Source organism: Perognathus longimembris, chromosome 20, assembly GCF_023159225.1.
Source record: "Perognathus longimembris pacificus isolate PPM17 chromosome 20, ASM2315922v1, whole genome shotgun sequence".
Lineage (NCBI taxonomy): Eukaryota > Metazoa > Chordata > Mammalia > Rodentia > Heteromyidae > Perognathus > Perognathus longimembris.
In genome coordinates this window covers 17,965,200-17,992,311 of record NC_063180.1, presented here as the reverse complement: position 1 = coordinate 17,992,311, position 27,112 = coordinate 17,965,200, and the positions used below count along the sequence as shown (strand labels likewise).

The 27,112-nt window shown below is 58.3% G+C and overlaps 1 protein-coding gene across 4 annotated transcripts; it reads right to left on the bottom strand.

The window, feature by feature from the left end:
- Positions 1–906: 906 nt before the first annotated feature.
- On the bottom strand, positions 907–27,112 carry Pak4 (p21 (RAC1) activated kinase 4). Of its 4 annotated transcripts, XM_048369442.1 has the most exons (10): positions 26,988–27,100; positions 8,629–8,701; positions 7,418–7,658; positions 5,298–5,756; positions 4,667–5,098; positions 3,943–4,076; positions 3,661–3,787; positions 2,725–2,850; positions 1,841–1,975; positions 907–1,735 (listed from the first exon to the last, which is right to left on the bottom strand). In XM_048369442.1, the coding sequence occupies exons 3-10, from the start codon at positions 7,619–7,621 to the stop codon at positions 1,580–1,582; spliced, it is 1,773 nt and encodes a 590-aa protein (XP_048225399.1). In that variant the 5' UTR covers positions 7,622–7,658; positions 8,629–8,701; positions 26,988–27,100; the 3' UTR covers positions 907–1,579. The 4 variants fall into 4 exon arrangements, with proteins under 4 accessions (XP_048225399.1, XP_048225400.1, XP_048225397.1 ...); XM_048369443.1 differs by lacking the exon at positions 7,418–7,658 and having other exon boundaries at positions 5,298–5,645; positions 8,672–8,701; positions 26,988–27,112; XM_048369440.1 differs by lacking the exon at positions 8,629–8,701.

Here is a 27,112-nt window from a genome sequence, read left to right as displayed (position 1 = left end):
GGGATATACTGCAACTGGGGGGCTCAAGTGGTAGAGAGCCCATATGGCAAGCACAAAACCCCAAGTTCAAACCTCACTACCACCAGAATAATTTTTAAAAAGGCAATGCAAGGGGTTGGGAATATGGCCTAGAGGCAAGAGTGCTTGCCTTGTATACATGAAGCCCTGGGTTCGATTCCCCAGCACTACAGAGAAAAAGCCGGAAGTGGCGCTGTGGCTCAAGTGGTAGAGTGCTAGCCTTGAGCAAAAGGAAGCCAGGGACAGTGCTCAGGTGACTGGCAAAAAAAAAAAAAAAAAGGCAATGCAAAATGCCCATTGCCACTCAGGCTATGAGTCAGGCTGTTTGCGAACCTGGTCTGACTGGATTCGCCGCTGAGCCTCGAACTCCACCACCACAGCACACTTGCCTGGCGGACTTCACGTTCACTTCTGGGGCAGGGGGGTCCCCACTCAAGGCTGTGCTCCCCAGCTCTGCCCAGCCCAGAAGGCCACTTTTTGCAGTGGCCCCGCTGCTGATCTGGAGGGTTTGGGGGAGGCAGTGGGAGGCCCTGTCAGTCAAGAGTCTGCCCAGGGGTTAGTGGCCCTGTCTTCATTGCCAGGGTAACCACCTGTATGCACCCCCAAGGAATGCTGAGGAGCAGCATTCCCTGCATTAAGGAGGCTGTATGCTCCTAATGGTTCAGGGGACCCTATGCCCAGGCACACAGGTGGGACAGGCCGGGGCGGGGAGGGCCGGGATCCATGGCAAGAGTCAGCGCAAAGGGCTGGGATGCTACATAAAGCTGGGCTACCAGAATGTGGTCCTCCATTTCCCACCCAAGATGGCCGGGCAGAGGTGTCTACACAGCACACACACCAACAAGAAAATGTTTTAATTGTAAAACTAACAAGGGAGGGGAGGGGAGGGGAGGGGAGGGGACGGGGCAGAGCAGCCACGGATCCGGATCTGTCCTGGGCCGCTCACAGGACAGCGCCGCCTGGCCTGGCCCGGCCGGGGCCAGCGCTAGTGTTATAAAATGACAATATAAATAGACTTCTAGAAAACGGAGGCGTGTGGTGCAGAAGTCACTTCTGCAGAGACCCCATTGCCCCCTCCAGTGACAGAAAAGGGGGCCAGGGATCTGGGGAAAGGCCACTCTTCAGACATTCATGATTGACCCCCCACAATGGCTCAGGGGGAGGGGGCCGGGGAAGGTCTAAGATTGCCACTTGCAGGCTGAGGACAAAGTAGCTAGACTTTCAGTGTGTGAGGACACACGCATGTATACATGCGCACACGCACACACACACAGGCACATGACACCCTTTCTTCCAGGGGTCTCTGCCCCAGCTCCCCCACTGCAGGTCTCCAGTGCTGGGGCCGCCTTCTCCCTGGACGGAGCACCGGGAGGGGCTGGCCTGGAGGCTGGGGTCCTGGAAGCCTCAGTTGCTTCCACAAGACCCCCTTATCATCTGAGGCCCCAGAGGTCCAGCGTGGCGGGCAGCGTGTGCCCAGGTGTCTGGTGGGCAGCCTCCGCCGTCAGGGCGCACAGTGGACACAGGGCAGCCCACGGGCTCTTTGGTTCAGGCCACGTGGGCCTCATCTAGTGCGGTGCTGGCGCATGAGGGGCACGATGCTGGCAGGCGGCCCTGCCTTGGTCAGGAACGGGTGCTTGAGCAGCTCAGCAGCCGTGGCCCGCTGGGCTGGGTCCCGCACCAGCAGGCGGTCCAGGAAGCCCTTCAGGGATGGGGACACCTGAGGGAGGAAACGGGCTCAGGGGCACTGTTCAGGAAACCACCAGCAGGAGAACACTGCCCACGCGTGTCACGTGCTACGCACCCTCCCCGCCAGGAGGCCCACCTTGTGCAGGTTCTTCAGTCGGGGTGGCAGGTTGTCCCGGATCATCTTCATGGCTTTGAGGGGTGGCTCATTGAAGTAGGGGGGCTCCCCATCCACCATCTCAATCACCATTACCCCCAGCGACCAGATGTCCACCTGGAGTAGGGGGGAGGCACGGCCAGGCCCCCATGAGTATGGGGCCTAGAATACAGTCTAGGTGCCCAACTGGCCACACCCTCCACAGAACCCCCAGCTAACCAGGCTCAGGCTTCCTCTGGTGAAACCCCTCCCATAGGTGGGCTATGACCCAGGCTGCCCAATCAGCAACTGGGACATAGAGGTTGATTCAGAAAGGTGGACGTGACCTATGCTGAGCCAACCAGGCTAGGCCTGGGGATTTTGGCCAAAATATCTAGGATACCAGTGGAGGTCATGCGATGGGAGATGTCCCCCTGCCAGGGGCTGGCTGTGTGCCCACAAGAAGTCAAGCTAACACGAGGACACTGGTGTGCACAGAGAGGGCTGTCTGATGTCTGGTCCCCCAGCTTCACAGTTTAGGAACTCGGCACCTTCGGATTTTGTGTGTGTGTGTGTGTGTGTGTGTGTGTGTGTGTGTGTGTGTGTTTCTTGTGGACTTTTCTGCCTGGATTGGCTTTGAACCCTGGTCTTTCAGGTCTCAGCCTCCTGTGTAGCTGTAGTTACAGGTGTAAGCCACAGTCACTGGCTCCTTTGGTCGTAACTAGCTTTCATAGTTTTCTTCAAGCCAGTATTCAATTAGTAACAAATGGAGAGATGAACATGGCGCACACGCATGCGCCCTACCTCCTTCCCATGAGACAGGCCCCTTCCCCATATGCCAGCTGTTCCCGCTGCCAGCAGCATAGCTGGGCCACCGCTGAGCTCACCTCTGGCCCATAGGGAAGGCGGGAGATGAGCTCCGGGGCCATCCAATAGGGCGTGCCAACCAGTGACTTCCTCCGTGGCACCTCCTTGCTCACCTGGGCGCAGAACCCGAAGTCTGACAGCTTCACCTGGGGTTGGGCAGAGGTGGCGGGTCAGAGGCAGTGGTTTGGGCAAGGCCAAGCCGGGTGTCTGCCTACCTGCCAGCTTGGCCTTGGCCACAGTGGCTCCACTGTGCTAAGATCTGAGCTGGGTTCTGGAGCCTGACATGCGGGCAGTGCAGGGGCTGCCCCCGGAGCCCTGGCGAGGACAGGGGTGGGCCTGGCTCGGAGGGCCCGTGTCCTAGGGCGGCTGCATTTCACGGCTGCCTTAGAGAAGTGCGTTCTGCTCACAGGTCTGAGAGGCACACAGCCCTGACCGAGAGGTGTGCACGTGCACATGCGTGTGTGAGAATGAGTGCACACCTGTCTTAGAAACATCCGGGTCCCCAGAACCAAGGATTTACACCTTGGCTGGAGCTATGGGCCTTTGAGACTACTCGTGGGTCTACGAATCCTCTTGCCCCCAGAAAACACCCACCTGGGCACATGCAATTCCACGGCTGTTCCCCACAAACCTGCAGGCAATCTTGGACTTGCCTTAGACTGCTGGAACAGAATTCTTTCTTGGGCTGCCCTGAGCTGGGGAGGCGCTGCTGGGGGAAGGAGGGAGGCTCCAACATCTGAGAGCACAGTGGGCCTCGGGGACACAAGTCACAACCATGGAATGTGTTTCGGACACCTCAGTTCAGCTATGACTCCATGCTGGCTGCTTGGCGGGCCAGCATGTGGCTGTGGGCCCATGCCTGTCCCCTCAGTGTCCAGGAATAGTCTGGCCCCTATTGGCCTGGGCCTGAGACCCTGGACTGTCCTCTCTAGCCCGAACCTGGACTTGGTACCCACCCTGCCATCGTGGGTCAGCAGGATGGAGTCACTCTTGATGTCCCGATGGATGACACCCTGGGCATGGAGCACAGACAGGGCCTGCAGCACGGCCAGGCACACGGCAGCAATCTGCTCCTCATTCATCCTGCATGTGAGGGAAGGACTGGGCACATGGGCTCCTGCCCGGGGTGAGTGGACACAGCTCCGCCTTGGGGGGACTGAGGCCTAGGAAGTCAATGGCAGCCCCATAGACTGGCCTCTGGGGCTTGGGTGAGGCTGGGAGAGCGCACGCATGCGTACCTGGTGTGGGTGACGATGTCCGTGAGGGCACCTCCCTCCAGGAACTCCATCACTACCCAGAGCTCATCCCCCACCAGGTAGCTGTTGTACATCTCCACCACATTCTCGTGCCGGTGGTCCCTCATGATCACCACCTGGGTGGGGGAGGGAGGGGTTAGCCATGGCCCTCACCACAGCCCCAGGGTCTGTACCTTGCTGCCTGCTGCCACCAAAAGCCAGTAGCCAGCTTGAAGCTGACACTTCCATTCTAGGGCGTGTACCCTTTGCCATCCTGTCCAGTCCTGGCAGGTCTCTGGTGGTATCTAAGGAAGGTCAGGGCCCAGGGAGAGGGCAAGTAGTTGTGGTTGTATGTGCACACGTGCGTGTGAAGTCCAGGTACAAGGCCTAGAAAGGAAAGGCCTGGGGACTACTGGGTCACTTGCTTCTAGGGTCCAGGCTGGGGCAGTGCAGAGGCCAGGAGGCAGGAGCTGGCCTTGCCCAGAGCCTCCAGCATCGCAGGAGGGAGACCTCACACCCACACCCCTGGGGGCCAGAGCCAGGGCCTGGAAGTTGGAAGGGTGGGATAGAGAAGGGCCATGCAATTCTTGGCTGTGGCGTGGGGAATGACCAGGGACTCCAAGAGCGGACCTAGGCCAGGAGGTGAAGGGGAGTGGGTAGGCCTGATGGAAGTGTGTGTGTGTGAGGACCTAGAGGGCCAGGCATGCCTGGTGGGGTGGGGGTGCACCTCATTGAAGAGCAGCTCCCGCCGCTGCTGCTTGCGCAGGTCCATCTTCTTGACGGCCACCAGCTTGCCCGAGCTGCGCACGGTGGCGATGCACACAATGCCCGTGGAGCCCTCGCCGATCTTGATGAAGTTGTCCAGGTAGGAGCGTGGGTCCCCCGGGTCCACCACCAGCTGCAGGGCAGCCCGGAACTGCTCATGGGACACTCGCTGGGGCTCCCGCTGGGGGGAGCGGGGCCCAGGGGGGCCAGGGGCAGGGGGTGCAGCAGGAGCAGCAAGGGCACGGGCTGGAGGGGCCAGCTGAGGCTCAGAGGCGTGGGGGCCCAGCACACCAGGGCTGGGGGCACCATGGGCTCGGGTGGGAGGCCGGGAAGATGGCGGGGCGGCCAGACCCCCCACGGATGGCCCATTAGGGGCCATGGTGTGTGGCTCTCCCTGAAAGGGAAGAGAGGTAGTTGTGAGTGGCAGGCCAGGCCAGCTCCTCCAGGGCTGCGGGACAGACACATGGGTGGCTAGGATGAGCAATGATGGGCGGGGAGGGGGGGGAGGGGAGGGGGGGAGGGGAGGGGGGAACTGGTGGGGGGGGGAGGGAACAAACAGGGGACCAGGGCATCTTGCAGTAGGGCTGGGTTACCTGGGCACCCCGGGGCGGGTGGTCCGTGTCGGCCCGTGGGTATGTGTTAAAGGGCCTGCCAGCTGCCAGCTTCGCCCCACTGGCCAGGCCCGCAGGTTGGGGGGTGCTGACGTCGGGCCCAGAGAGGGGGCGTTTGTCCCGGGAGGACTCCTGGGGTCCTGCCGGGCTCTCCCTGGAAGACTTGGGCCTCTTCTCCGGGGCCCCCCTCCGCCTGTCACCACTGCCGCCACCCGCCTCGCTGCGCCCAGGGGCCCGGCCTCGGCCTCCAGCCTTCTCTGGGGCCCTCCTGGCTGGGGGCCCTTGCTCTTCTGGCACCCCGTTTTCCTGGCGGGCACGGGCAGGGGGTGGTGGGCTGTCTCTCCGCAGGGAGTTGGAGCGTGTCACCGACATGTTCTCAAACTCGTCAAGCAGCAGCGTGAGAGCCCCATCCTTGGCACCTTTGCTGCCTCGCACGATGGTCTGGGGGCCGGGGCAAGGCAGGGTGGGGGCCAGGCAAGGAGGGGGGCACAGGACGTGCATCCGGCATGGAGACAGAACGACACACACACGTACACACAGAGACAAGACAAAGACGGAATGAAGCAATGCCATGGGTGAATGGTGGGGTGAATGGCAGGGGACAGGGAGGGACCAGGGGCCCTGCAGCCCCCCTCTCCCGGAACTCAGCTGTGACTATGGGAGCTGAAGGAGCAGGCTCAGCAGCCTGAGTGGCATCCTTGATGTGCACCCCATCTTTCACTAGCTCCCCAGACTGGGGAAGTTAGGCCTGCGGGAGGGAGGGAGAGGCCAGTGCAGTCTGTAATCAGCCCTAGAGAGCCGCAAATTACAGGCCGCTAGGTTGGGCTGGGCTCAATACTCTTCCCCTACAGGCTGCCAAGGTTGTTAACCCCCAAACCACAATCCCTGATCCCCTGGAGGCTGAGAGTGGGGTACAGAGTGAGAAGGGCCTTGGTCCCAAAGCTTTTGTCTACTACTCCTTAAGACCAAGGCTGTGCACCCAGCTGGCATCCCCCATCCTGGGGCTCTGCTGACCACCCAGTCTAAGTGTCAGTACCCTACTGGAGGAGTGGCTCAGGTGGGAGAGCACCCCAGCCACCCCCAGACCTGGCTGCCCCTGCTTCTCTTGGAAGCTTAGCCTTGCTGAGAGAGCTCAGGAAAGCCAGACAGACGGGACACAGGTGCAGGCTTTGGCACTAGGACTTGGGTCAGAGGGCCATGAGAAACTGGAGAGAGTCCTGGCCATGAGTCTCGAGCCTGAGGCCAGCGCCAGCCCTACAGGCCCCTTGGTGTGGCCTCTGACAGAGCCCTTCCTCCTGGGGAGCAGGGCAGGGACAGATAGCGCAAGAGTACCACCTGCTGCCAGGGACCCAAGGCCCCAGAGCCCCCTGGGGAGTGTGGATCCTGATGGCCAGCACCCACCCACAGAGCCCACTGTGGGGCTTAAATTATCCAACTGGACATGAAGACTTGCTTTTTTTTTTTTTTTTTTTTGGTAGGTCGTGGGGCTTAAACTCTGGGCCTGGGCGCTGTCCTTGAGCTCTTCTTCAACTCAAGGCTAGCTCTCTACCACTTGAGCCACGATGCCACTTCCAATTTTCTGGTGGTTATTGGAGATAAGAGTCTCATGGACTTTCCTGCCCAGGCTGGCTTTGAACCATGATCCTCAAATCTCAGCCTCCTGAGTAGCTAGGATGACAGGCATGAGCCACTAGCGCCTGGCTGAAGACTTGCTTTTAAGCAAGGTGCAGAGACCAGGGGACTCAGATCACCCTGTGGTGGTGGTGGGGGGGTGTCAGGCCGACACTGGGCACTGGCTGTGGTTACCTGGCTGACCCTAGGCTGGCAGCAGGAGAGGATGAGTCAGCCGCAGGCCTGCCTGGGCACTGAGCCTGATGACCAATAGGCCTACCTATTCTACCCACTGGGGATGAAGCTGGCTGCCCTCCGGCAGGCACCTGCCCCTGGGCCTGCCTGGCTGGAGGCCACATCTGGGTACCAGGAACTACAGTAACTCTCACAATTTCCCTGGAGGCAGCTGGGGGGTGGAGGTGTGAGGTCAGGTGCAAGGGCGAAAAGCAGGCTAGGGGGGGTGGGGGGGTTGCATGGGCGTGGCAGCGCACCTTGGGGGCCCCAGGCTGGATGGAAGTGATACAGGCCGGGTCGATGAGAGGTTTGGGCCGCCGGGCTGACTCCTCAATCAGGCTCTGCCACTGGCGGGGCAGGCCCGTGAACTTCTGCTCATGCTGGTCGAAGCCCGTGTGCACGCGATGCTCAAAGTTGGATGGTGCTGAGATTTCCACCCGCTTCTTCCTCTTCCCAAACATTGCTCCTGCCAGGGCCGGGGCTCCTGCCGGCCTGAGCCTGTGGAAGAATCACAGCAGGGACAGGGTTAAGGGCTGGGTGAAGAATGGCCTACACCCACCCAGTCCTGGTCCCCACCAACCTCCCCAGCTGGGCCACTAGGGGGCAGCAGCCTCCTCCCTAGCCTGAGCCCACGCTCTGGGTCCTCCTGAGCAGCAAGGCCAGGACATGAGGCCATAGCCCTCCCTGACTCAGAGCCCCTATGTTCAAGACCCCACACAGCCCCTGCCCCCATCTCTGCCTCACATCTGATCAGCCTGTATACCCCAAGGTTTTTGCCCAGAACCACCTCCAGAGCCTCCCATTCCCTCCTTCCCCCTTCCTTCAATCCTCTGACAAATATCCTGACCAGCCCAGAAGAACCATCCCAAGTCCTCAGCTCTCTGCCACGTCACTCTTAGAGCTTGCTTAACTGGTGGAGTCCAGTACTGGCACAAGTGAGGCCTGGCATACTGAGCACTCAGGAAAGGGGTTCTGCCAGGCAGCCACACCCACCCCCCCGAACTGATGTAGGCTGGGGATGCCACCCGTTTACTCCTCCACCAATGGCTAGTGACACGGCCATCGGGAGTCTGCACCGCCACATTCCCCAATTTTTGGGTCTTCAGCGGGGCACTGAGAACATGCCAGCTCAGCTCATGTGAATGCTCAGGTAAGGGGGATAAGAGGCAAAGGGCTGCAGGGGGAGCTGCCAGTGGCACCCACAGGGAGCCCCAGAAACAATGGCCTGGGAGTGGGGTGCCCCTGCATTTTCTGTGGCCTGTGGCACACGGTGAGGAAGGGGTAGTAAAGGGAGGTGGGTGGGCATGCTGCCCCACGGACCCTTTGGGGCCCTGTTCTAAAAACACCTGTTTCGAATCACTTTGCTGGAAAGCATGGCTTCCTTGCTTGGTCCACAAATTGAATTAAAAGCAGAAACAACAAAAAGCCCCACCCTGGCATGCCACCCTGCAGTTCCTGTCTCACACACCTGATGGGAAGCTGGTGGGCTATGGGCGCCCTCGCGCGGGTGGCGTCGCCTCTTGGGGCTGTGGCTCAGTCATCTGTGAAGCAGGATGAGATGGTGTGTGTTTGTAACTCTCCATCAGGCCCCTGTGCCCGGCCATCTGCTGGCGGGTGCCAGGACCACCCATGGAGACCTGCACAGGCTCTGAGCTGGGGGGTGTCCACAGGAGGGGCAGGCAGAGCTGTCCGCAGGGAGGTCGAGGGAGCAGCTCAGGAGGGGAGTACCCAGCGTGGAGGAAGGACCAGGGACAGGGCAGGGTGCCAGCCTAGGAACTGGTTTGGCAGCTGTGGTTCAGTAGGAGGTGGGTGGGGGCAGGCAGCCAGCCTGTCTCAACGGGCCCCAGGAGGCCAGGAGGCCGAGCGGCCTGCCCAGGGCTCTCCCCACCTGCTCCTCTGCTTGCCTGGGTTGCTGAATGTGGGCTGAGGCAGCCAGGCGGGCCAGGCACCCTTGGCTTCTGCATTGGGGTCTCAGGCAGCCATTCCTGCAGCCCTCATCTGCCCTGGGATCCTCATCTTTCTAGTTCCAGCTCTGGTGGTCATCCCCAAACCTCAAGGGAGCCCCTTTCCTCCATGTGGTCTTGCTAAGAGCCCTGTGCACTGTGACCTCCCAGCCTTGAATTCTTGGCTTAGCCTCTCAGTGCCCCCTCCCCAAAGCCCTAAGGCAGCTGGCAAGAGTAGAGACCACTCATATCCCCAGAGGGGAGTGCAGAGCCTGAGGGGGGAGGGGAAGGGATGGAGGTGAGCAAGACTGTTCCCCTCCTCCCCCCTCCATCCTCCTATGCAGAGTCCCCCCCACCACCCCTGAACAGGGGAAGTGGCAGAGGGGCACACCTACGGATATTTGCTGGGCCACCCCTTTCCTCTGGGCACTGTACAGAGGGCAGGACAAACAGAGGAACTGGCCATGTTTATAGTGACCGGGCAGGGCCCCACCCAGCTGCAGCCAGCTCAGAGCTTCACTGTCAGGCAAGGGGGAGGGGAGGGAGCAGGGAGGAGGGGGGCTGTGCAACCTCACTTCGACATCCCTTAAGTGAGATGGCCCAACCCAGCCCATACCAGAGCGTGCAATACATGGCCTGACCAAGCAACTCTGTGCCTCAGTTTCCCCTCTGTTAAAGACAGGGATGACTATAGCTGGAGTCACACAGAACAAGGCACTATAGGCCAGGCTCAGGACCACCAAGGACACTGCACTCAATGCCAGCAGGGGCTGCACACCTCCTGGGTGCCCCCTCTCCTCAGCACTGTCTGGCATCCCGCTTGCTCTGTGGTCCAGCCCTAATAGGAAGAGGCCCCTGCAAGCCACATTACAGACCAGCAAAATGGAGCTAAGGGTGGTGGGGTGGCCAGGGGGTAGAGGCCCTGCACTGACCCTGATCACGGCACCTGAGCCTGTGCCAGTAAGAGGCTGGCAGGACTGGGAGCAGGGCACTCTCACCTGTCCATCCTGCCTGAGGACTGTGGCCAGGGAGGCGGCTCTGTCTACATTACTCTCTTCTCCAAGGCCGGTCCTGGCCACTGCCCTGCCCCCCCCCATGCCCCTGCCCCTCCTATCTGGCCTGGCCGGCCTCCACAGGTGGCGACTCCTGATCTAGAGCTGTGTAGGCAACTTTTCTGCAGGCCCTTGGCACGATGGGCTGTCCCAGAACATTGGAGAACCAGTGCTTGTGGCTGCTGGGCTCCCTGGCGCAGCTCCAGTGCCAACACTGTCCTGGCCACCACAGGGAGTGGGAGGGGCCTCCCGAGGGGACCAGTGTCCACATGGAGTGCAGAGGCCCCCTGCTTGCCCTGGGGCACTGGTCACCCTGAACCGTCTCACAGATGTGGAAACTGAGGCTCATGAAGGTAATACGGAGCTGGCCCTGGAGGTGTCCTGCAAACACCTAAGGTGAAGTCCTTAGCCTCCTCTGCCCAGGGGGCCTGTGGGATGGGATCTGCCTATCCTCTCCCTCCCCTAGCCTCTGGCCCCTCCCACCACCCACATTGATCACACCACCCACATTGGGGTACAGATGCCACAGGAATGTCTGCCTCTGCCCTGGAGGGTCAGCCCCACAAACCAGGGATGCTTGCCCCTTCTGCTCCCTGATGTACCCCAATACCTACAGTACTTCTCAGCCCTGGGAGCACCCTTGAGGATAATCCATTAGTCTCTCTATGTGCTGCTCCTGCTCCCAGACACCCCCCTGAGGAGGGACCTAGAGGCAGAGTAGCCTAAGGACCCCAGCAGGGACAGAGGAGGAAAAGGAGGTTGTGAGTCCAGTAAAAGAACACCAGCTCAGCAGATGGCATTAAAAAAAAAAAAAACCACCCAGTACTGCCAAAATAATAATAATAAAAAAGCTTATTTAATTTGTAATCATCTTATGAACCCTATTGGCTGCAATGCTGGATCCTCCTAGCCACCTGCTCCTGTACCCACATATTCTTCCCTGTGACCTTCATGACAACAGAAGGCCCCCTCCACGCCCCCAGGAGTCAGCCCTGGGACAGGGTGAAGAGAATGTGTGTGCACACACATGTGTGCATGTGCAACCCCACCCACAGGCTCTGAGGCAGGCGCGGAGGGCCTGGTGCATGCCAATGACCAAGTGCTCCGTGTCCCCTGCCTGTCCTCAAGGCCACAGCCATAGGTCCCCACTTCTCCTCACCAGGGTCTTTAACAATCTCTCTGCCTCAGTCTATCCCCACCCTCCAGGGCTGGGCTCTGCCCACAGAGGGCAGTCTAGCTCGCCTTCGCAGCCCACAGCGTCCCCACTGCCTGCTTGAGCACCTCCACTCTCGTCAACCTCACCACCCCCAGCTCTCCAGAGCCTCCTCGGGACCCCTCCAGGGACCCCTGTACCCCCTCTCCAATCTACTCAGAACAGCGCAGTGGTGGCTGCCCAGCTGGGATGGCTGGCGGGCTGGCACCCGGTCCTGTAGAGCTCACATTGGGGGACTTCCAGTGCGATGGTGGTCAGGTGTGAGGAGCAGCAGTGGGCATGGGGAAAGCTAGGGGAGCACCCCGAACCCCACCTTCTTCTCTCCATTTCTTCGGCAGCTGAGTGCCTACTGCCCCCAACCTCCGAGTGCTTGCAGCCTTCTGGTTGGCCCCACTGCTGCTCAGGGCCAAGCCCTCGCAGGGGCTCAAGACAGCCCACACCCTAGTGCCAGCTTTGCCATTCCCAGATGTGGGGCCTCACCACGCGGATGAGCCTCTCTGGGCTGCAGGGTTTCACCTGCAAGCTGTGGGTACAGACAGTCCCTGCTTTTCAGGGATGTTTGGAGGAGCAAAGGAGCAACTCAGAGAGGCCTGGGCTGGGGCCTCACTACAGGCTCACTGCCTGTGTCACTACTGCTGCTGCCGGGGAGGGGGGTGGGGGGATGGGAACGGGACAAATGAATGCATGAACGAATGAACACAAGTGGGAAAGTTGGCCAGGCAGTCCTTCCGCGCATCTTACTTCCTTCAGGCTGGGGAGTCCCCAAGAACATAGGTTGGGGACTGAGGGGGGGAGTGTGGCCGAGGGACGATATAGTGTCTCATCTGCCCAGCCGTATGCAGCCAGCCCTGGCCCTGGCTCCAGTCCACAGCAACCCAGCTTCCCTCCAGCAGCAGCAGCCTGCTGCCCCCACAGTCCGTCCCCACAGGAGGCGCTCAGTGGAGGCTGGTGTTCAAAGGCTGGAGCCCCCGCTTGCGGGGAGGTGTGGGCGGGTGCAGTGTGAGGCCAGAGAGGCTTCACAGTCCTGTGGGCACACATAGGCCACAAGCTCCAAGAAGTCACACTCTTGAGATCCACTTCACCCTCCCGTGGACACTGGGCGGCTGCCGCACGCACGTGCTGAGAATTGGACCTACACACCTATCACTGTGGCGCTGGGGCTCAAGTGGGAAGTGTAAAAGATCAGGGACAGTGCCTAGGCCCTGAGTTCAAGCTCCATAACTGACAAAAAAGGAACCAAATGTAAATTAAAAAAATAGATAGTCAACATGAGGGCTACCTAGAGGAAGGCATGGAAGCTCAGCTCAGCAGGCCAGGGCCCAGCAGAACTCAGCACCAGGTGGGCCCCGAGGCTCATGGGCCTGCCCTCACTCTGGCCAAACCTCAGCAGGATCTGGGCACACCCTGGCCCCAGAAAAGGGGTAGCCCATCTCCTGGTTCCCACTGGCCCCAGTGGATAGGCAGCAAGACTGACCCCTGCCCGGTCCTCTCCGCTCCTCTTGGCTCATCTCCACCATCCTCTTCCACTGCCCAGGCCGCCCTCCGAGGGCATTGGGGGACAGTGGCCTCCAACTGGGAGGGCAGGGCCTGAGGCCCCAGGGCCCTTCTAGGAGGCTGCTAGCTTGGCACCGGGGCTGCCTGGCAGCACTGAGCCCAGCCCTTGCCCTGGCACCACCCACAGGCAGCAGAGGGCCCAGGCAGAGTGGGAGGCAGGGCAAGCTGGAGACAGCCACGTGGCCACAGCTGTGGCCAGGAACCCTCCAGGGGAGGCAGGATGGGGGCACTCTTAGATGTGGAAGGGGGCTGGAAAGGCAGCAAGGGCTGGCGGGGGGGGGGTGGGATGAAAGGGGAGAATGGAGATGGGGAGGGAGGCGGGACGTCTGGGTGCCACACTGCGCTGCTGCTGATGCGGTAGCTGACCCTGCTGAGGGAGGAGTAGGGCCCGGGCCTCACTGCTGTCCTGCACAGGGAGGCTAGGGAGGCTGTGTGACTTGCCCAGGGCCTATAGGGAGGTGAGGAGCTGAGATTCCCAGGCAGGGCCCTAAGGAGCTGCTCTGAGTTTGAGGATGGCCATCAGGAGCAGGACAAAGGACAGCCGGGCCTCCCCTCTCCCCAGCTCCCTCCAGATCCCACTTCCCCAGCAGGTTTTTGTGTGCCTCTGTGCGTGTGCACGTGTGCGCACATGCACTTGTCCTATCTTCCCAGGGCTGAGAAGCTCCACCTGGGCACCTGCCTGCTCAGGAGCCCAGGCTGGGTTGCGCACCTCCTCTGGGCCGGCCCCCACTCCCCATTCATTGGCTCTTCCCTGGGCCATCATCCAGTCCCAGTTCCCTTCCTCCTGCCGTGCTACTCCTACAGCAGGCGCCCAGCCAAGGGCCAAGAGCAGATCTCTGGCCAGTCCTGCCCTGCAGGGGCCGGGTGCCAGGCAGCCACCAGGTGGGTGGCCTCCCCAAACCAGCTGGGCCGGTTTGTGCTGAAGGGAGGGTTAGGATTGGACTCCCCAGCTTGTCCCAGGAGAGGGGGCAGATTCATTTGCCCTTTGCTTAATTCAGGCCAAGGCAGGATACCCCGGCTGGCCAGAACAGTGCTGCCCCCCATTCCTGGAGGCTCCCCTACAAGGCATGAGAGGTCCTCCCTCCTGAGACCCAGCCAGCAGCAGCACCCCACAGGCTCCCTGGCTCTCCCACACTGCCGGCGGCAGCATCCAGGAGAGTGGAAGACACCCTGGGGACCTAGCAAGGGCTTTCTGAGGTGCAAACACCAGCAAGCTGTGCCGGACCCCTAGAAGGTTCACTCCAGGCAGCACGGTGAACCATGAACCACAGCAGATTGGAAACCAGACAGATAATCATCCACTGAGGATGGCTCCTGGAGGGAGAGGTGCTAAGAGCCTGGCTTGCGCTGCACTCTGGAGTCCTAGCACTCCGGAGGCCCTGGCCTTCACAACTAGACTCAGCCTCACATGATGGGGGTGGGGAAAACACTTCAGTACCCAACACAGCCTAGGAATACTTAGGTAAAGTGCCAGGGACAGAAGGCTGTGAGAGATACATCCAGAGGTGGGCAGGGGTCCAGGAGCTTTTGGGGTGCAGGGAGAGGTGGCTCCTGTTCCTCATGTAGAGGCACTTGGGCTTTCCTCTGCAATGGTCACTATGTGATACGCTGTGTTAGGTGAGGCTTCTTCTTCTTCTTCTTCTTTTTTTTTTTGCCAGTCCTGGGGCCTGAGCACTGTCCCTGGCTTTTTTGCTCGAGGCTAGCGCTCGCGCTCTACCACTTGAGCCACAGCGCCACTTTGGCTTTTTCTGTTTATGTGGTGCTGAGGAATCGAAGCCAGGGCTTCATGTATGTGAGGCAAGCACTCTACCACTAGGCCATATTCCCAGATCCTCAGGTGATACTTTAACTGTATCTAATCATAATTTAGAAGCGTGTGTGTCTGTGTGTAATCTTGTGACTCTTCTAAGCACCCTGATCTGACCCATGGCTGCCTTGCAGTCATGTGCCAGGGCCCTGGACCCAGAGGACAAGGTGGGGCATCTACCATCTGACTGGGGCCTAGGCCTCTCTGTGGAGAACGCAAGTGTCCCTCTTCCATTGGGCTCTCCTCAGTCCCAGGCCAGCACACCCCACCCCTGTCTGTCTCCCCCATCTCTGCAGACAGGAGCTCGGGCCCCTTGGCCTAGGCTGCGATCGGACGAATCACATTCTCACTTGGTCAGCCTGGCACCCACTGGTACAAGGCCGTCACAGGCCCCCTTCTGGGACCACTTTCTGCTGGCTCAGGCGGACCTTTGTGAACCTAATCTGAGCTTGTGCGTCGGCTGCAGCCCCCAGCAGGAGCCTCCCACTGTCCCCCTCCCTCCGGTCCACCACCACTGCTGACCTGAGCTGAAGGAGCTTCGCCCTGTGGCCGCCTTGCCTTGTCTCACTACCAAATAATGACAGCATCTTCCAAATGTCATCCTTTTTTAGGGCCCCAAAATATGCCATAGTTCAACTGCTGATCACTGGGTCTGCCCACCTCTGGCTGTGGTAAACAATCCTTTATGAACTGGGGTGCAAATACCTGTTTCTGTGGTGGGAGCATACCTAGGCTGGAGCTGCTGATCATGAGTAAGTCTATGTTTGACCTTATCTTTTCTATTCTGGTGGTACTGGGATTTGAATTCAAGGGCTCACACTTGCTAGGCAAGCACCCTACGCTTGAGCCATGTTCCTAGCCCTTTTTGTTTCTAGGTTACTTTCCAGATGGTTTCCCCTTGTGCTTGGGGCAGAACTTGGATCACCATCTTTCTATCTAAGCTTCCTATACAGATGGAGGTACAGGAGTGCAGGACGACACCGGACTATGTTTTGTGTTTGACTGTAACCATCGTAATGAAGTGCGATATGGTTGGTGTCTCAAGGCACTGATTCCTTGTTTTTGTGCTGGTACTGGGGCTTGAACTCCGGGCCTAGGCACCGTCCCTTAGCTTTTTTGCTCAAGACTGATACTTTACTCTCTTAACTGGATAAGAGTCTCATGCAAGGGCTTTCCTGACCAAGCTGGTTTTGAACTGCGATCCTCAGATCTTAGCCTCCTGAGTAGCTAGAATGACAGGTCTAAGCTGCTGATGCGTGGCAGGGCAGATTCTTGACAAAGAGGCAGAGGGAAGTCGGGGGAAGAAAGGCACCATTTAACCAACATGCTAGGACAAGAAGACATCCACATGCAGGACCAAACCCAAATGATCCTTCATCTACACCCGACACTTGATATACACTAGCTCACAACTGATCACGGACTTAAATGTACATCCATACAACTTTCAGAGAAACAAAACACACAGGAAATTATCTTCAAAATCTAACAGAAGCCACAGGGTTCAACTTGACTTCAAAAGCACAACCCACAAAAGAAAACCTTACAGCTGCTTGGGAGGTGAAGATTGGGAGGTGTGGGGTTCTGAGACATGAGTGTGCGTGTGCGTGTGTGTGTGTGTGTGTGTGTGTGTATGTAATTGGGGAGACCTCATCAAAACCAAGAAGCCATTGTGATGATGCCACTTGTAATTCCAGCTATACAGAAAGCACAGGTAGGAAGTTTATAGTCCAAGGCTGGCTCTAGGTAAAAAACGTGAAACCTTATCTGAAAAATAAACCAAAAATGAGCTGGAGGCATGGCTCAAGTGGTAGAACACCGGCCTGGCAAGTAGGCCCAGAGTTCAAATCCTGGTACCACTCTAGGAAAAATAAAAAATAAACAACCTCATCAAAATGAAAAGGGTTTGTACACAGTCCCCCTTCAGAGGATGAGGAGCTACGGAGGGGAAGAAATGCCAGCTGGTGCAGGGCCAGCAAAGGCCCTGACCCCAGGATACAGCACCACCTCAGAGCTGCACGAAGCAACAACCCAGTTAGGAAGAAGGCAGGAGCAGCTCGTGGGCACAGGCACAGATGTGGGCGCAGACAGAGAGGAGCTAAACAGCGAAACCTCTGAACAGCTGGAGCCATCAGAGGTCCACGGCAAGGCCACGGGAGATGGTGTCCCACTTACCTCCACCCCGTCTCCACACTGACTCATTTCCCATCCACTCGCTCACCCAGCAGTCGGGACACAGAACTGGAAGGCGGGGCCTGGACGGCAAGTGGCTGGGAGTGTGGAGGGAGCTCAGATGGAGCTTTGTCTCCCCTGATCAAGGTTGGCATCCTGCCCCCCCACCCAGCTTTGTACAATGTTACCACTGGGAGAAATTGGGTGAAAGAGGCACCCCCTCCCCCGCCTGATGTCACACAGTTTTTATAAAAGGATGTGCAGTGAGCACAAAAGTTGTACATTGACTGAAAATTCTGTTCCTCCATGAAAATGCCACACCCATTCCCAACTTGGGAGTCCTTGACCCTGCCATTCTGTTCCTTCTCCAGGGGCACCAACTCCAACGACCTTGGCTCCACTCTCAGGCCTCGGCCCAGCAGGCTCTTCCTCTAGGAAGCCCTCCCAGATTTCCCAGGCAAAGCCAGGGCCTCCCACTCTTCCAGGCTTCTTGGCCGGGGTGGGGAGGCCACATGTCCAGGCCATGGACTTGGTGGCCGAGCTGCGTGGCATCTTGGATAGTCACTGCTCTGTAAAGGCTGGCAGGGCAGGGGGGAGGAAGGCCCCCTGCCCTAGCCCCATCCACTCCCTCCTGCATGGGTCCTGGTTGGTGTCCTGGGTGCCAGAAGGGATGGGGAGCAGGGGGGAGGATCCTGCCTGGGGCTAGACCTAGGTCACTATCAAGCCCTGGAGGAGGGAAGTTAAGAGGAAGGGGGAGGGCTGGGGATATGGCCTAGTGGCGAGAGAGCCTGCCTCGTATACATGAGGCCCTGGGTTTGATTCCCCAGCACCACATATACAGAAAACGGCCAGAAGTGGCGCTGTGGCTCAAGTGGCAGAGTGCTAGCCTTGAGCAAAAAGGAAGCCAGGGACAGTGCTCAGGCCCTAAGTCCAAGGCCCAGGACTGGCCAAAAAAAAAAAAAAAAAAAAAAGGAAGGGGGAGGGCGAGGGGGGGCTAGAAAGCTGCCCCCCCACCACACCACGCTGGCTCAGCTGGGTAGCTTGGCCAGGGCCCTCCTGCGGTATCTAGGCGCCAGCCCCACAGGGAGTGGCTTCAGCTTCTTTTTAATCTATTCTGAGTCTTTAACTTAACAACTATTATTCTCCCTGTCCATCAGACAGCTGCACAGACAACAGGCACACACACACTAAACAAACAGGACCGCCCAGTCGAAGCACCCCCCCCACCTCATCTAAGCTAAGCCCACACCATTTGGGGTTCTGACCCAGTCCCAGTCCCCAGAAACAGCACCATGGGACACAGGAGCACAAAACTGCCTGGGACAAAACAAAACAGGCCTTCCAACCAAGCACCATGGGCAGACCTAGCCTAGACTCAAATCTGGTAATGAAAAGGGGATTTAGAACCATCTGAATCTGGTGCCAGTGGCTCACACCTGTAATCCTAGCTACTCAGGAGGCTGACATCTGAGACTCACAGTTCAAAACTAGCCCAGGCTAGGAAAGCCTATGGAACTCTGTCTCCAAAATAACCAGAAAAATGCTGGCATGGAGGCATGGTTCAAGTGGTAGAGTACCAGAGGTGAGCAACCAAGCTGAGAGAAACTGCAAGGCCCTGAGTTGAAGCCCTGGTACCAACCTAAATAAGTAAATAAATAAAACAGGGTGTTCAGGGCTTGTTTTGAGATAATCAGGGATGAGGGGACTCAGGGGTACAGCAATGAAACTTGGTCACGACTGCTACCTCCTGCTAAGTGGGCGACCTGGGGAGGCAGGAGGCCATTGTTTTGAGTCTGGGTAAACATTTCCATTTTGTAAAAGGAGTCCCGAACTTGGGGTGGTTGGCCCTGGGGAGCCCAGCGAGCTGTTCTGAGCGCAGCCTACTTCTCCGGCACCCTGAAGTTATGGCAGTAGCAGGGGACCTCACGGTGTCACCACAGCAGCATGGCTGCCTCGGTCATAATTCTTGTGCTCCCCGTGGGGGCCTGGACGCTGATGCTCAGGGCCTAGCTTGAGATGAGACAGGAAGCTAGACTGGAGCTGTCCCCACAGAGGGCCGGGGAGGGGATGCAGCATCTCCTAGCTACCAGCCCGCTCCCCTGGCAGCAGCCCTAGGTCCCCATCTTCAGCACAGCCCTCCTGGCATTCAAGTACCGGCCAGCAGGTATTGTCCACCATGCAACCGGAAGTGGTGACCAGCACTGGGTGACTGTCCTCTGGAGCCTGTGGAGGGGCTGGGGCTACCTGCCTGGCTACCACAAGCCATCTCCTCCACTTCTGTGAACCCCTCCCTAAAACAGAAAGCCAGAAGCTTCTGCCAGGAGGAGGAGCGGGAAAGCCCAGGCCATCCAGGATGGCTGACAGGTGACCACAGATCCAGGCCAGAGGCGTGGGGGAGTGGGGAATGCTGTCCACATGGCCTACCCTCCCCCACCTAGGGCCACTGGAGTCTGGGGCCTACGAAAGAATGCAAGGAATGAAGCCCGGCCTGGCACGGCCATCTCTGGTCATCTCCCCTGACCCCTGTAAACTCCCAGAAACCCATCCAGGTCCAGCCAGGGCCCGGCCAGCAACCCCTACATGCAGGAAAGACCTCCAGCCTGGCTCAGGGCCCCCCCTGCTTGCACCCCCCCGCAATGCAGCAGCTCTCAGCCCTCAGGGTCCCCAACTACAGGCCCCAGCCTGGGGGTCTGTGATGGTAGCCAGGGCCCACAGGGGCCAGGTGAAGCACACTCAGCACCAAGAAGATGTGGGATGGGGATCCCCCCCATCCTAGCTCCACCACGGGCTGCTGGATTCCTTCCTGCCACATGGCAGGGAGACACCAGCAGAGCTGCTTCCCGCACCCCTGAGCTTGGTCCCTGATAATTAAACCGTAAGCTGATTAGTCAAGGAAAACCTTTAATTAGCCCTTGAAATTGCAGGAAAATTACAGCCTCCACTCTGGGCAGCCCGCCCGCCCACCCTCTGCTGGAGCCCAGGGAGCCCAGGCAGCGCCTGGGAGGAGCAGGGAATGGAAGGTCCTCACTCCACAAGGCCAAACCTGGGGAGCAGGCATGGAGACCCCCTGTTGCCTCAGGCCTCCCCAAACAAAGCCAACAGGAGGTGCAGTGGGCAAGACTTAGGCTAATGATGCAAGCACACATATACCCTCTTTTTCTCTCTGTCTCTCTCTGTGCTAGTACTGGGGCTTGATTGAACTCAAGGTCTGGGTGCTGTCCTTTAGCTTTTTCACTCAAGGTTAGCACTCTACCACTTGATCCACACCTCCACTTTGGCTTTCTGGTGGTTCACTGGAGATAAGAGTCTCATCTTACAGACATTCCTGCCTGGGCTGGCTTTGAACCACAATCCTCTAGATCTCAGCCTCCTGAGAAGCTAGGATTATAGTGTGAGCTACTGGCACCTGACTGGGAGGCATTTTTCTTAGAAACACTGGAGAAAATCCAAATAAACAGAAACACATCACCTTCACTGGTTGGGGGCTTTGGGGGAGGGCGGCACACAGACAGCAACTAGGCCAAGGCCAAGAATGGAATGGCCAAGAACACTGAAGGACCAGCGAGAGGACACTTAGGAAGGGAAGGAATGAGGGCATACACAGACCCGTTGCTGGGCGGGAGGGCCAGCCAGTGTTAAATTGTGCCTGGATGACAGGAGCCCAAGCCAATGTGGAGACATCTGCCTTGCACACACTAAAAACAAGGCCAACCAGGAAAAGCAGAAACTAAGGAAATGAGCAACAGCTCTGGCTATCTTAAAAATCAATTCCTTGAGCACTGAAAGACACTTTAAGACGGGAAAAGACAAATTACCAAATGAGTGTCTCCTACCACAGGCCCACAGGGAAAACAGGATCAACACCCAGAGAGGCTGGCAAACATGACTCTTGCCTGCAATCCTAGCTACTCAGGAGGCTGAGATCTGAGGATCAAAGTTCAAAGCCAGCCAGGGCTGGAAAGTCCAGGAAACTCTTATCTTCAGTGAACCACCAGAAAACCAGAAGTGGCACTGTCACGCAACATGGTAGAGCACTCACTTTGAGCAAAAGAGCTCAGGGACAGCACCCAGGCCCCGAGTAAAAGCCCCAGGACAGGTAGGGGAGGAAAAAAAAAACAACACAAAACAGCAAGAGAGGGTGGGCAGCCCAGGGGGAGGAGAGCCCTGGGAAGGGTTCCCAGCTGCTCCACTCCAGGGTGGGGAAGTGGGTCGGAGATGTGACTGCTCCAGGGAGGACTGGGCTGTGGCCCGGGCCTGGGTGGGGACAGAGCACGCTATGCAGGGCACCGAGCACCGGCCGACACGCGCACACTCTCAATTAGTGCCCTATTCATCTGCCTGAAGAGGATCATGTGTCCAGAAAACAGGCCACAGGTCACCGCAGGCCTCTGCCTCCAAGCAGCATCTCCTGAGGTCACAAAAGGCCGCATCCATGTGTGGGAAATGGGGGGTGAGGGGCAGAGCACAAGGGCCTCCCCAGGTGACTGTTGAGACCCCAACACAGACAGAAGTCTTCCTTCAACTCACTATGAGGGGCAACTACCTGGGCCTCCATGCCCACCCCTCCTTCCACGCTAGGCCAGTGGCCTTTGGTGCCCCCATGCCTCACGTGGGCAGTGCCCCTGAACCCCGCAGCTTCCCAGTGCTTACTGATATGGCACTACCAAGGCCTGGAACACCCATCTCACATATGCAAGCAGTCAAGGGGCACTGGGAAATTCTGGGATGCACATCAGGTGGCAAAATGGGGACAAAATGGCCATCAAGGCCACAGAATGGCTCCTACATGGAGTGGCTGCCACTCCACCACAGGTGCTTGCCACACGCTCTTCCAAAGCTGTGGGGCCGAGCGCTGGTGGCTCAGGCCTGTCACCCTAGCTACTCACGAGGCTAAGATCTGAGGATTGTGGTTTAAAGCCAACACAAGCAAGGAAGTCCATGAGACTCATCTCCAGTGAACCACCAGAAAACCAGAAGTGGAACTGTGGCTCAAAGTGGTAGAGCGCTAGCCTTGAGTGAAGGAGCTCAGGGACAGCGCCCAGGCCCGGAGTTCAAGCCCAACTGACAAAAAAAAAAAAAAAAAAGCCATGGGATTCTGAATGTGGTGTAGGTGATGGGGGGCCAGGCCGCCGTGGAGACGGGGATGCGTGGGGGCAGCAGCCTCCTCACTGCATGGTTGTGGGTGCAGGGGAGGCCCTGGCAGCACTCCTAGTCAGGACGGCAGGCTGCGTTCCCTGGTGTGGGAGAGGCAACACTGGGCTGGGGCAGGAAACGGGAAGGCACACAATGGTGCTTTATCAGGAGCTCAGGGACTCTGGGACCATAGTTGGGCCCCCCTGCCAGGTGTGGGCTGGGGAGAATCAGGGGGAAGGGCTGCAGCCTTCAGGAGCCAGAGGTCCTGGTTTTGAGGGTCATCGCTGCTGGCCAGGTGGCCCAGGGGGATCTCCCAGGTCTATTTCCTGCCCTATAGAGACACGAGATGATGGGGACCCCTGTCCTGGGGTTGGTGGGAAGGGCACTGGGCTGGTTTGCAGAAAGCACCTAGAACCTGCCTGTCAACAGTACCTAGGGGCTGGGAAGGTGGCTTAGTGGTAGAGTGCTTACCTAGCATGCATGAAGCCCTGGCTTCAGTTCCTCAGTACCACATACACAGAAAAAGCCTCAAGTGGTGCTGTGGCTCAAGTGGTAGCGTGCTAGCCCTGAACAAAAGAAGCTCAGGCCCTGAGTTCAAGCCCCAGGGCTGGCAAAAAAAAACAAACAAACAACAAAAACACCCAAAACAAAAACATATCCAGAGTAACAGTAAATCCCCAAATTAGCAGCTAACAGTGTTTCATGCTGCATTTTGAAATTACATTTCTATCCTCCAAACCACTCTGTGAGAAAGCAGTTACTTTTCGCTTTTTGACACAGGGTCTCACTCTCACTAGATGGCCTAGAACCTGTGATCCTCCTGCCTCAGTGCCAGGATTAAAGGTGTGCTCACCACACCAGCAAGGAAGTGCTGTCACTGTCACTCTTTTACAGATGAGGACACCAAGGTGGTGTCCCCCAGTTCCCCCACTCTGTAAGGCTGCTTAGGAGCTCCAGAGGGAGCAAGGAGGGCCTGGCTTAAGAGTCCCCACGAGGTTACTGGCTATTTCGGGGTTGAAAGGAAAATGCTCAGGCATAGAAAGCACCCAGACACACAACAACCACTGCATGACCAGGTGGGGACAGGGTGCAGACCCTGGGCCCACACCCCCACACTATAGCCCTGTTCCTCAGCAGGCCGGCACGGGAGGAGGCCATGGGTGCACATGCTCATCCCAGGGCACACCCACGGTGTGTGGAGTCCCAGAACTTCAGGATGAAGCCTCAGAGGGCTTAGGGCAAAGCTGGTGGGAAGGTGGAAGGGGAGACTCTGCTGGCCTGGGGACAGAAGGGAGGGGCAGGCCTGCAGGACAGAAGGAAGAGCTGGAGGGGACCGGGCAGTCCCCTCATGTGCAGTCACACGTGTCTTGTTCAAAGGAAGTGCAGCAAGAGAAATGAGGTCAGCAACAGCTGGTCCCGATCCACAATCCATAGACACTCTGACATTTCATTCCACAGGTGCAGCCTAGGCCCAAGGCCAAGGGGGTCCCCAAGTTCAGTGATCCCAAGAGCTCACCACAGAGCCATCTCTTCTTTGGGGTTCCAGGCTGGGGAGCAGGCTGAGAAAAGTCCCTCCCCCCGGGGTAGGGGCGAGCAAAGCCAGGCAGGGCAGGGCAGGACCAGAAGGTCCCAGGAGGCCATGCGTGTGGCTCCTGTCTTCTGTGGCAGGATTGCTGGCTCCCCTGGGACCTGGGGGACTTCCCTTTTGACCTTCCTGTGGGCCAAGCCAGTGACAGACAATAAACCCTGGCCCCAGATGTGTAGTTGGGGTGGGAAGGGTCCCCCATTTCCCTGGCTGGCTGGCCAGAGCCTGGAAGGGGATGGCTTCCTGCTGGAAGCATCTGGGGCTCAGGAGATGGGACAAACAGCTGCTGGGGACACCCCTGTGACCAAGAGCGTCTGGCCAGGAAGTCAGGTTGGCCAGGAGGCACAGACCACGCGGGAGGGCGGCCCTGAGGAACCAAGTGACACACATAGAGACACACAGAGACTCCCCATGTCCAGCAGGCCCACAGGGAGCTTTTATACAAACAGAATTTGGAGTAAGAGGCTAGGGACAGGAAGAGACACTGCTATCAAACCATGTGAGGACAGCCATAATAAAGTAACTGGGGCTCAGGTCCTGCCTCTGTGTAGGTCTTGGTGGGAATCTCCAGCTAAGGCAGTCACGTGAAGATAGTTTCCCACTGGCCTGGTGGGGTGATCTCTAAGCCACACACTGACCAAGGCAGGGACGCTTCAGGCAGTGCCCAAGGCCACATGGACGTGACTGCGTGGGAAAAGCCAAGGTCTAGCATTTCTACTGCAAGGAGAATCCCAAGCCAGACTAGCCCCATACACAGGGAAGCACATTCATGACAGCCCCAAGGGGAACACCTGAATGGCCACCAAAAGGTGAATGGGTGACTCCTGTAAGACCCAAAAGGAAATCCTCAGCCAGGAACCAGTGGCTCACACCTGTCATTCGAGCTACTCAGGAGGCTGAGATCTGAGGATTGTGGGTTGAAGCCAACCCAGGCAGGAGAGTCATGGAATTCTTAACTCCACCAAAAGTGGAGCTGTGGCTCGAAGTGGTAGAGTGCCTTGAGCTAAAGGAGCTCATGGACAGCACCCAGGCCCAGAGCTCAGAACGACGCTGGGACAGTGACACCATTGCTCTGTAAAGGGAAGCAGCAGTGGATGCAGGGAGGGGATGGTGAGGTCAAGCCCCCCACTCCCACAGGAAGGGCTCCAGGCTCTAAGTTATACATAGCACCCTTGTTCTAGGTCTGAGCTGCTTGATGCCCACAACATGTTCTAGGACGTTCTTCACCACTAGAATTGTACAGAAGGAAGAACTGGCCAATAAATCTCCAGCTGAAGCCCTAAGCTGATGGTGGCAAGGCAGGCAGCTGAGCCTGGGTCTCCTGAGGCAAAGCCAGTCAGTTCTCTCCGATCTGTGTCAAGCTGGCACAGGAAGGTGCGGAGCTGGGCCATCTCCCCAGTTGCCTGACCCTGCCAGGGTGAGGGTGGGATTGCTGCAGGAAAGGGGGAGGCATGCAGCAGCACCCACTGCAGGCTGGGCTTCAGCCAAGCCCTCTACCCTCTGCACCCTCCCACTTAGCAAGGGGGCTGCTGTGGCTCTCTCACGCTACAGACTGCTGCTGCCAGTCCTCAACTCTGATCAATCCCCCATCTCCACTCACCTCCCCTCTGCCTGGACACCCCTCCCACCACAGACTTTACAACCTTCTCCAGGGACTCAGAACTGAGCAGGGACAGGCAGAGTGTGGGCCCTCTCCAGCCCCTATCACCACTGGAGGAGATGTGGCTGGGGTCATTGGCTGGGGGCCCAGAGGGGAGACTTGTGTGGGTCCCCACTCCCCAAGCACAGTGCCAATAGCCCCTCCCCCCAGAGTATCCTGCAGTCAGGAGTCTACAGGAGCACCCACATTCAAGGAGAGAAGGTGAAAATATGCACCCCAACTACCCAGCACAGGGTTGGCCAGCCCACAGTGGGAGAGTCCTCAGGGGAGCTAGGCAGGAGGGCTGGTAGATGCCAGCACTAGCAGAGGAGGAAGGAGGGAAAGAGAATGTGTGGGGCAGGATTCCAGACCTCCAGGACAGGAAGGTCAAAACCCTAGAGGGAGGCCTAAGCAAAGAGTGGAAAAGTTGAGAAGCCACCCTGGGAGAGGCAGGTGGGAGCAATTGAAGACCACAGGGAGAGAGCTCAGGTTCAGTGCTTTTAAGAACAGACAGTACGCAGCAACTTTGCTGCACTGGGGTGTCTGGGACTTAGGGCCACCCACCAACACTCAACTCCAGCAAGTCAGAGAAACCTCCCCTCCCAGATCACACCCTTGCCAGGAGGTCAGACACAGTACTTGCCCAGGGAGTGGCCCAAGGCCTCAGCTGCTTCCAGGAACAGGACCATAAGGCAGCTAGGCACCTCCCCACCCGTTTAGCCTTTCATGTTTCCATCTGGAAAGTGGGCAAGTTCCCTCCATTTGCAAAGATCATGGGTACACGGGGGTGCCCCGGCACAGCACCAGGCCTTGCTAAACATGAACTGCCCCCCAGATTCACGGTGCCTTCCTTCCCAGCTGTCTAGGCCCAGACTAGGCTCAGCCAGTGTAATAAATGGGAGGGTTAAGCCGGGCCCAGATGGCTCCGGTCTGTCATGCTAGCTACTCAGGAGGGCTGAGATCTGACGGTCACAATTCAAAAGCCAGCCCTGGCAGGAAAAGTCCCCGAGACTCTTATCTCCAATCCACCACCCCCAAAACCCGGAAGTGGGGCTGTGGCTCAAGTGGCAGGGCCCTAGTCTTGGGCACAAAAGCTCAAGGCGAGCTCCAGGGCCCTGAGTTCAAGCCCCAGAAATAGCACCAACAAGGAAACAGACAAATATACACAAACAGATAAACGGCAGGAAAGGTAAATGAATACCGGGATAAGAATCCAGCACCGAGGCAGCACTGAGTTTGCCACCGTGCGTAGGACTTTTGGGACCCCTGTCCCCAGGCCAGAGTGTTCACCTTACCTTTGGACCCTCTAAGCCACGCCCATCTCTGAGCCCCCTTTAAAAGACAACCTCAACCCCATTCAGTCTCCTCCGCCTTTATGAACCTCGGGGCCCGCGGTCTTCCCGGCGGTGACCTCTAACCCCAGCGAGGGCAAGCTCTTCACTAAAAAGTAGTTCACCTGGAGGGTCCCTCCTTTTCTTTTTAGAGTTTCAATACGATCCCCCCCCCTCTTCCGAGGCGCCCCCACTTCAAGTTTCAAACTTCGCACGCGCCTTCGCCACGCCCCCTGACCTCTGAACGCCCCCTCTCAGTTTTGATTCCCCCCCCAACGCGCGACCCTACTCTCCGCGGGTGACCTTTGACCCCGGCCCCGCCCCCTTCCTCGTAAAACATCGCCCACTTCCATTCCCATCTCACCCCCAAAGCACCCCCGAAAGACCGCCTAGCCTACCGGCTCGGAGCCGTAGTCGCTCGCGGCCTGGCTGCTCGGATCCGAACTCGGCGCCCTCTCACCGCCCTCAGCTCTCTCCCGCCGCCGCCACTACGGACGCCGCCGCCGCCATGTTGAAGCTCCAA

Coding starts and splice junctions, on each gene's coding strand:
- Pak4 (XM_048369442.1), bottom strand. CDS start 7,621: ATGTTTGGGAAGAGGAAGAAGCGGGTGGAAATCTCAGCACCATCCAAC. Junction 3,788..3,942: donor GACATCGTCACCCACACCAG/GTACGCATGCGT, acceptor CCTCACATGCAG/GATGAATGAGGAGCAGATTG. Junction 1,976..2,724: donor GCCTTCCCTATGGGCCAGAG/GTGAGCTCAGCG, acceptor CCCCTACTCCAG/GTGGACATCTGGTCGCTGGG.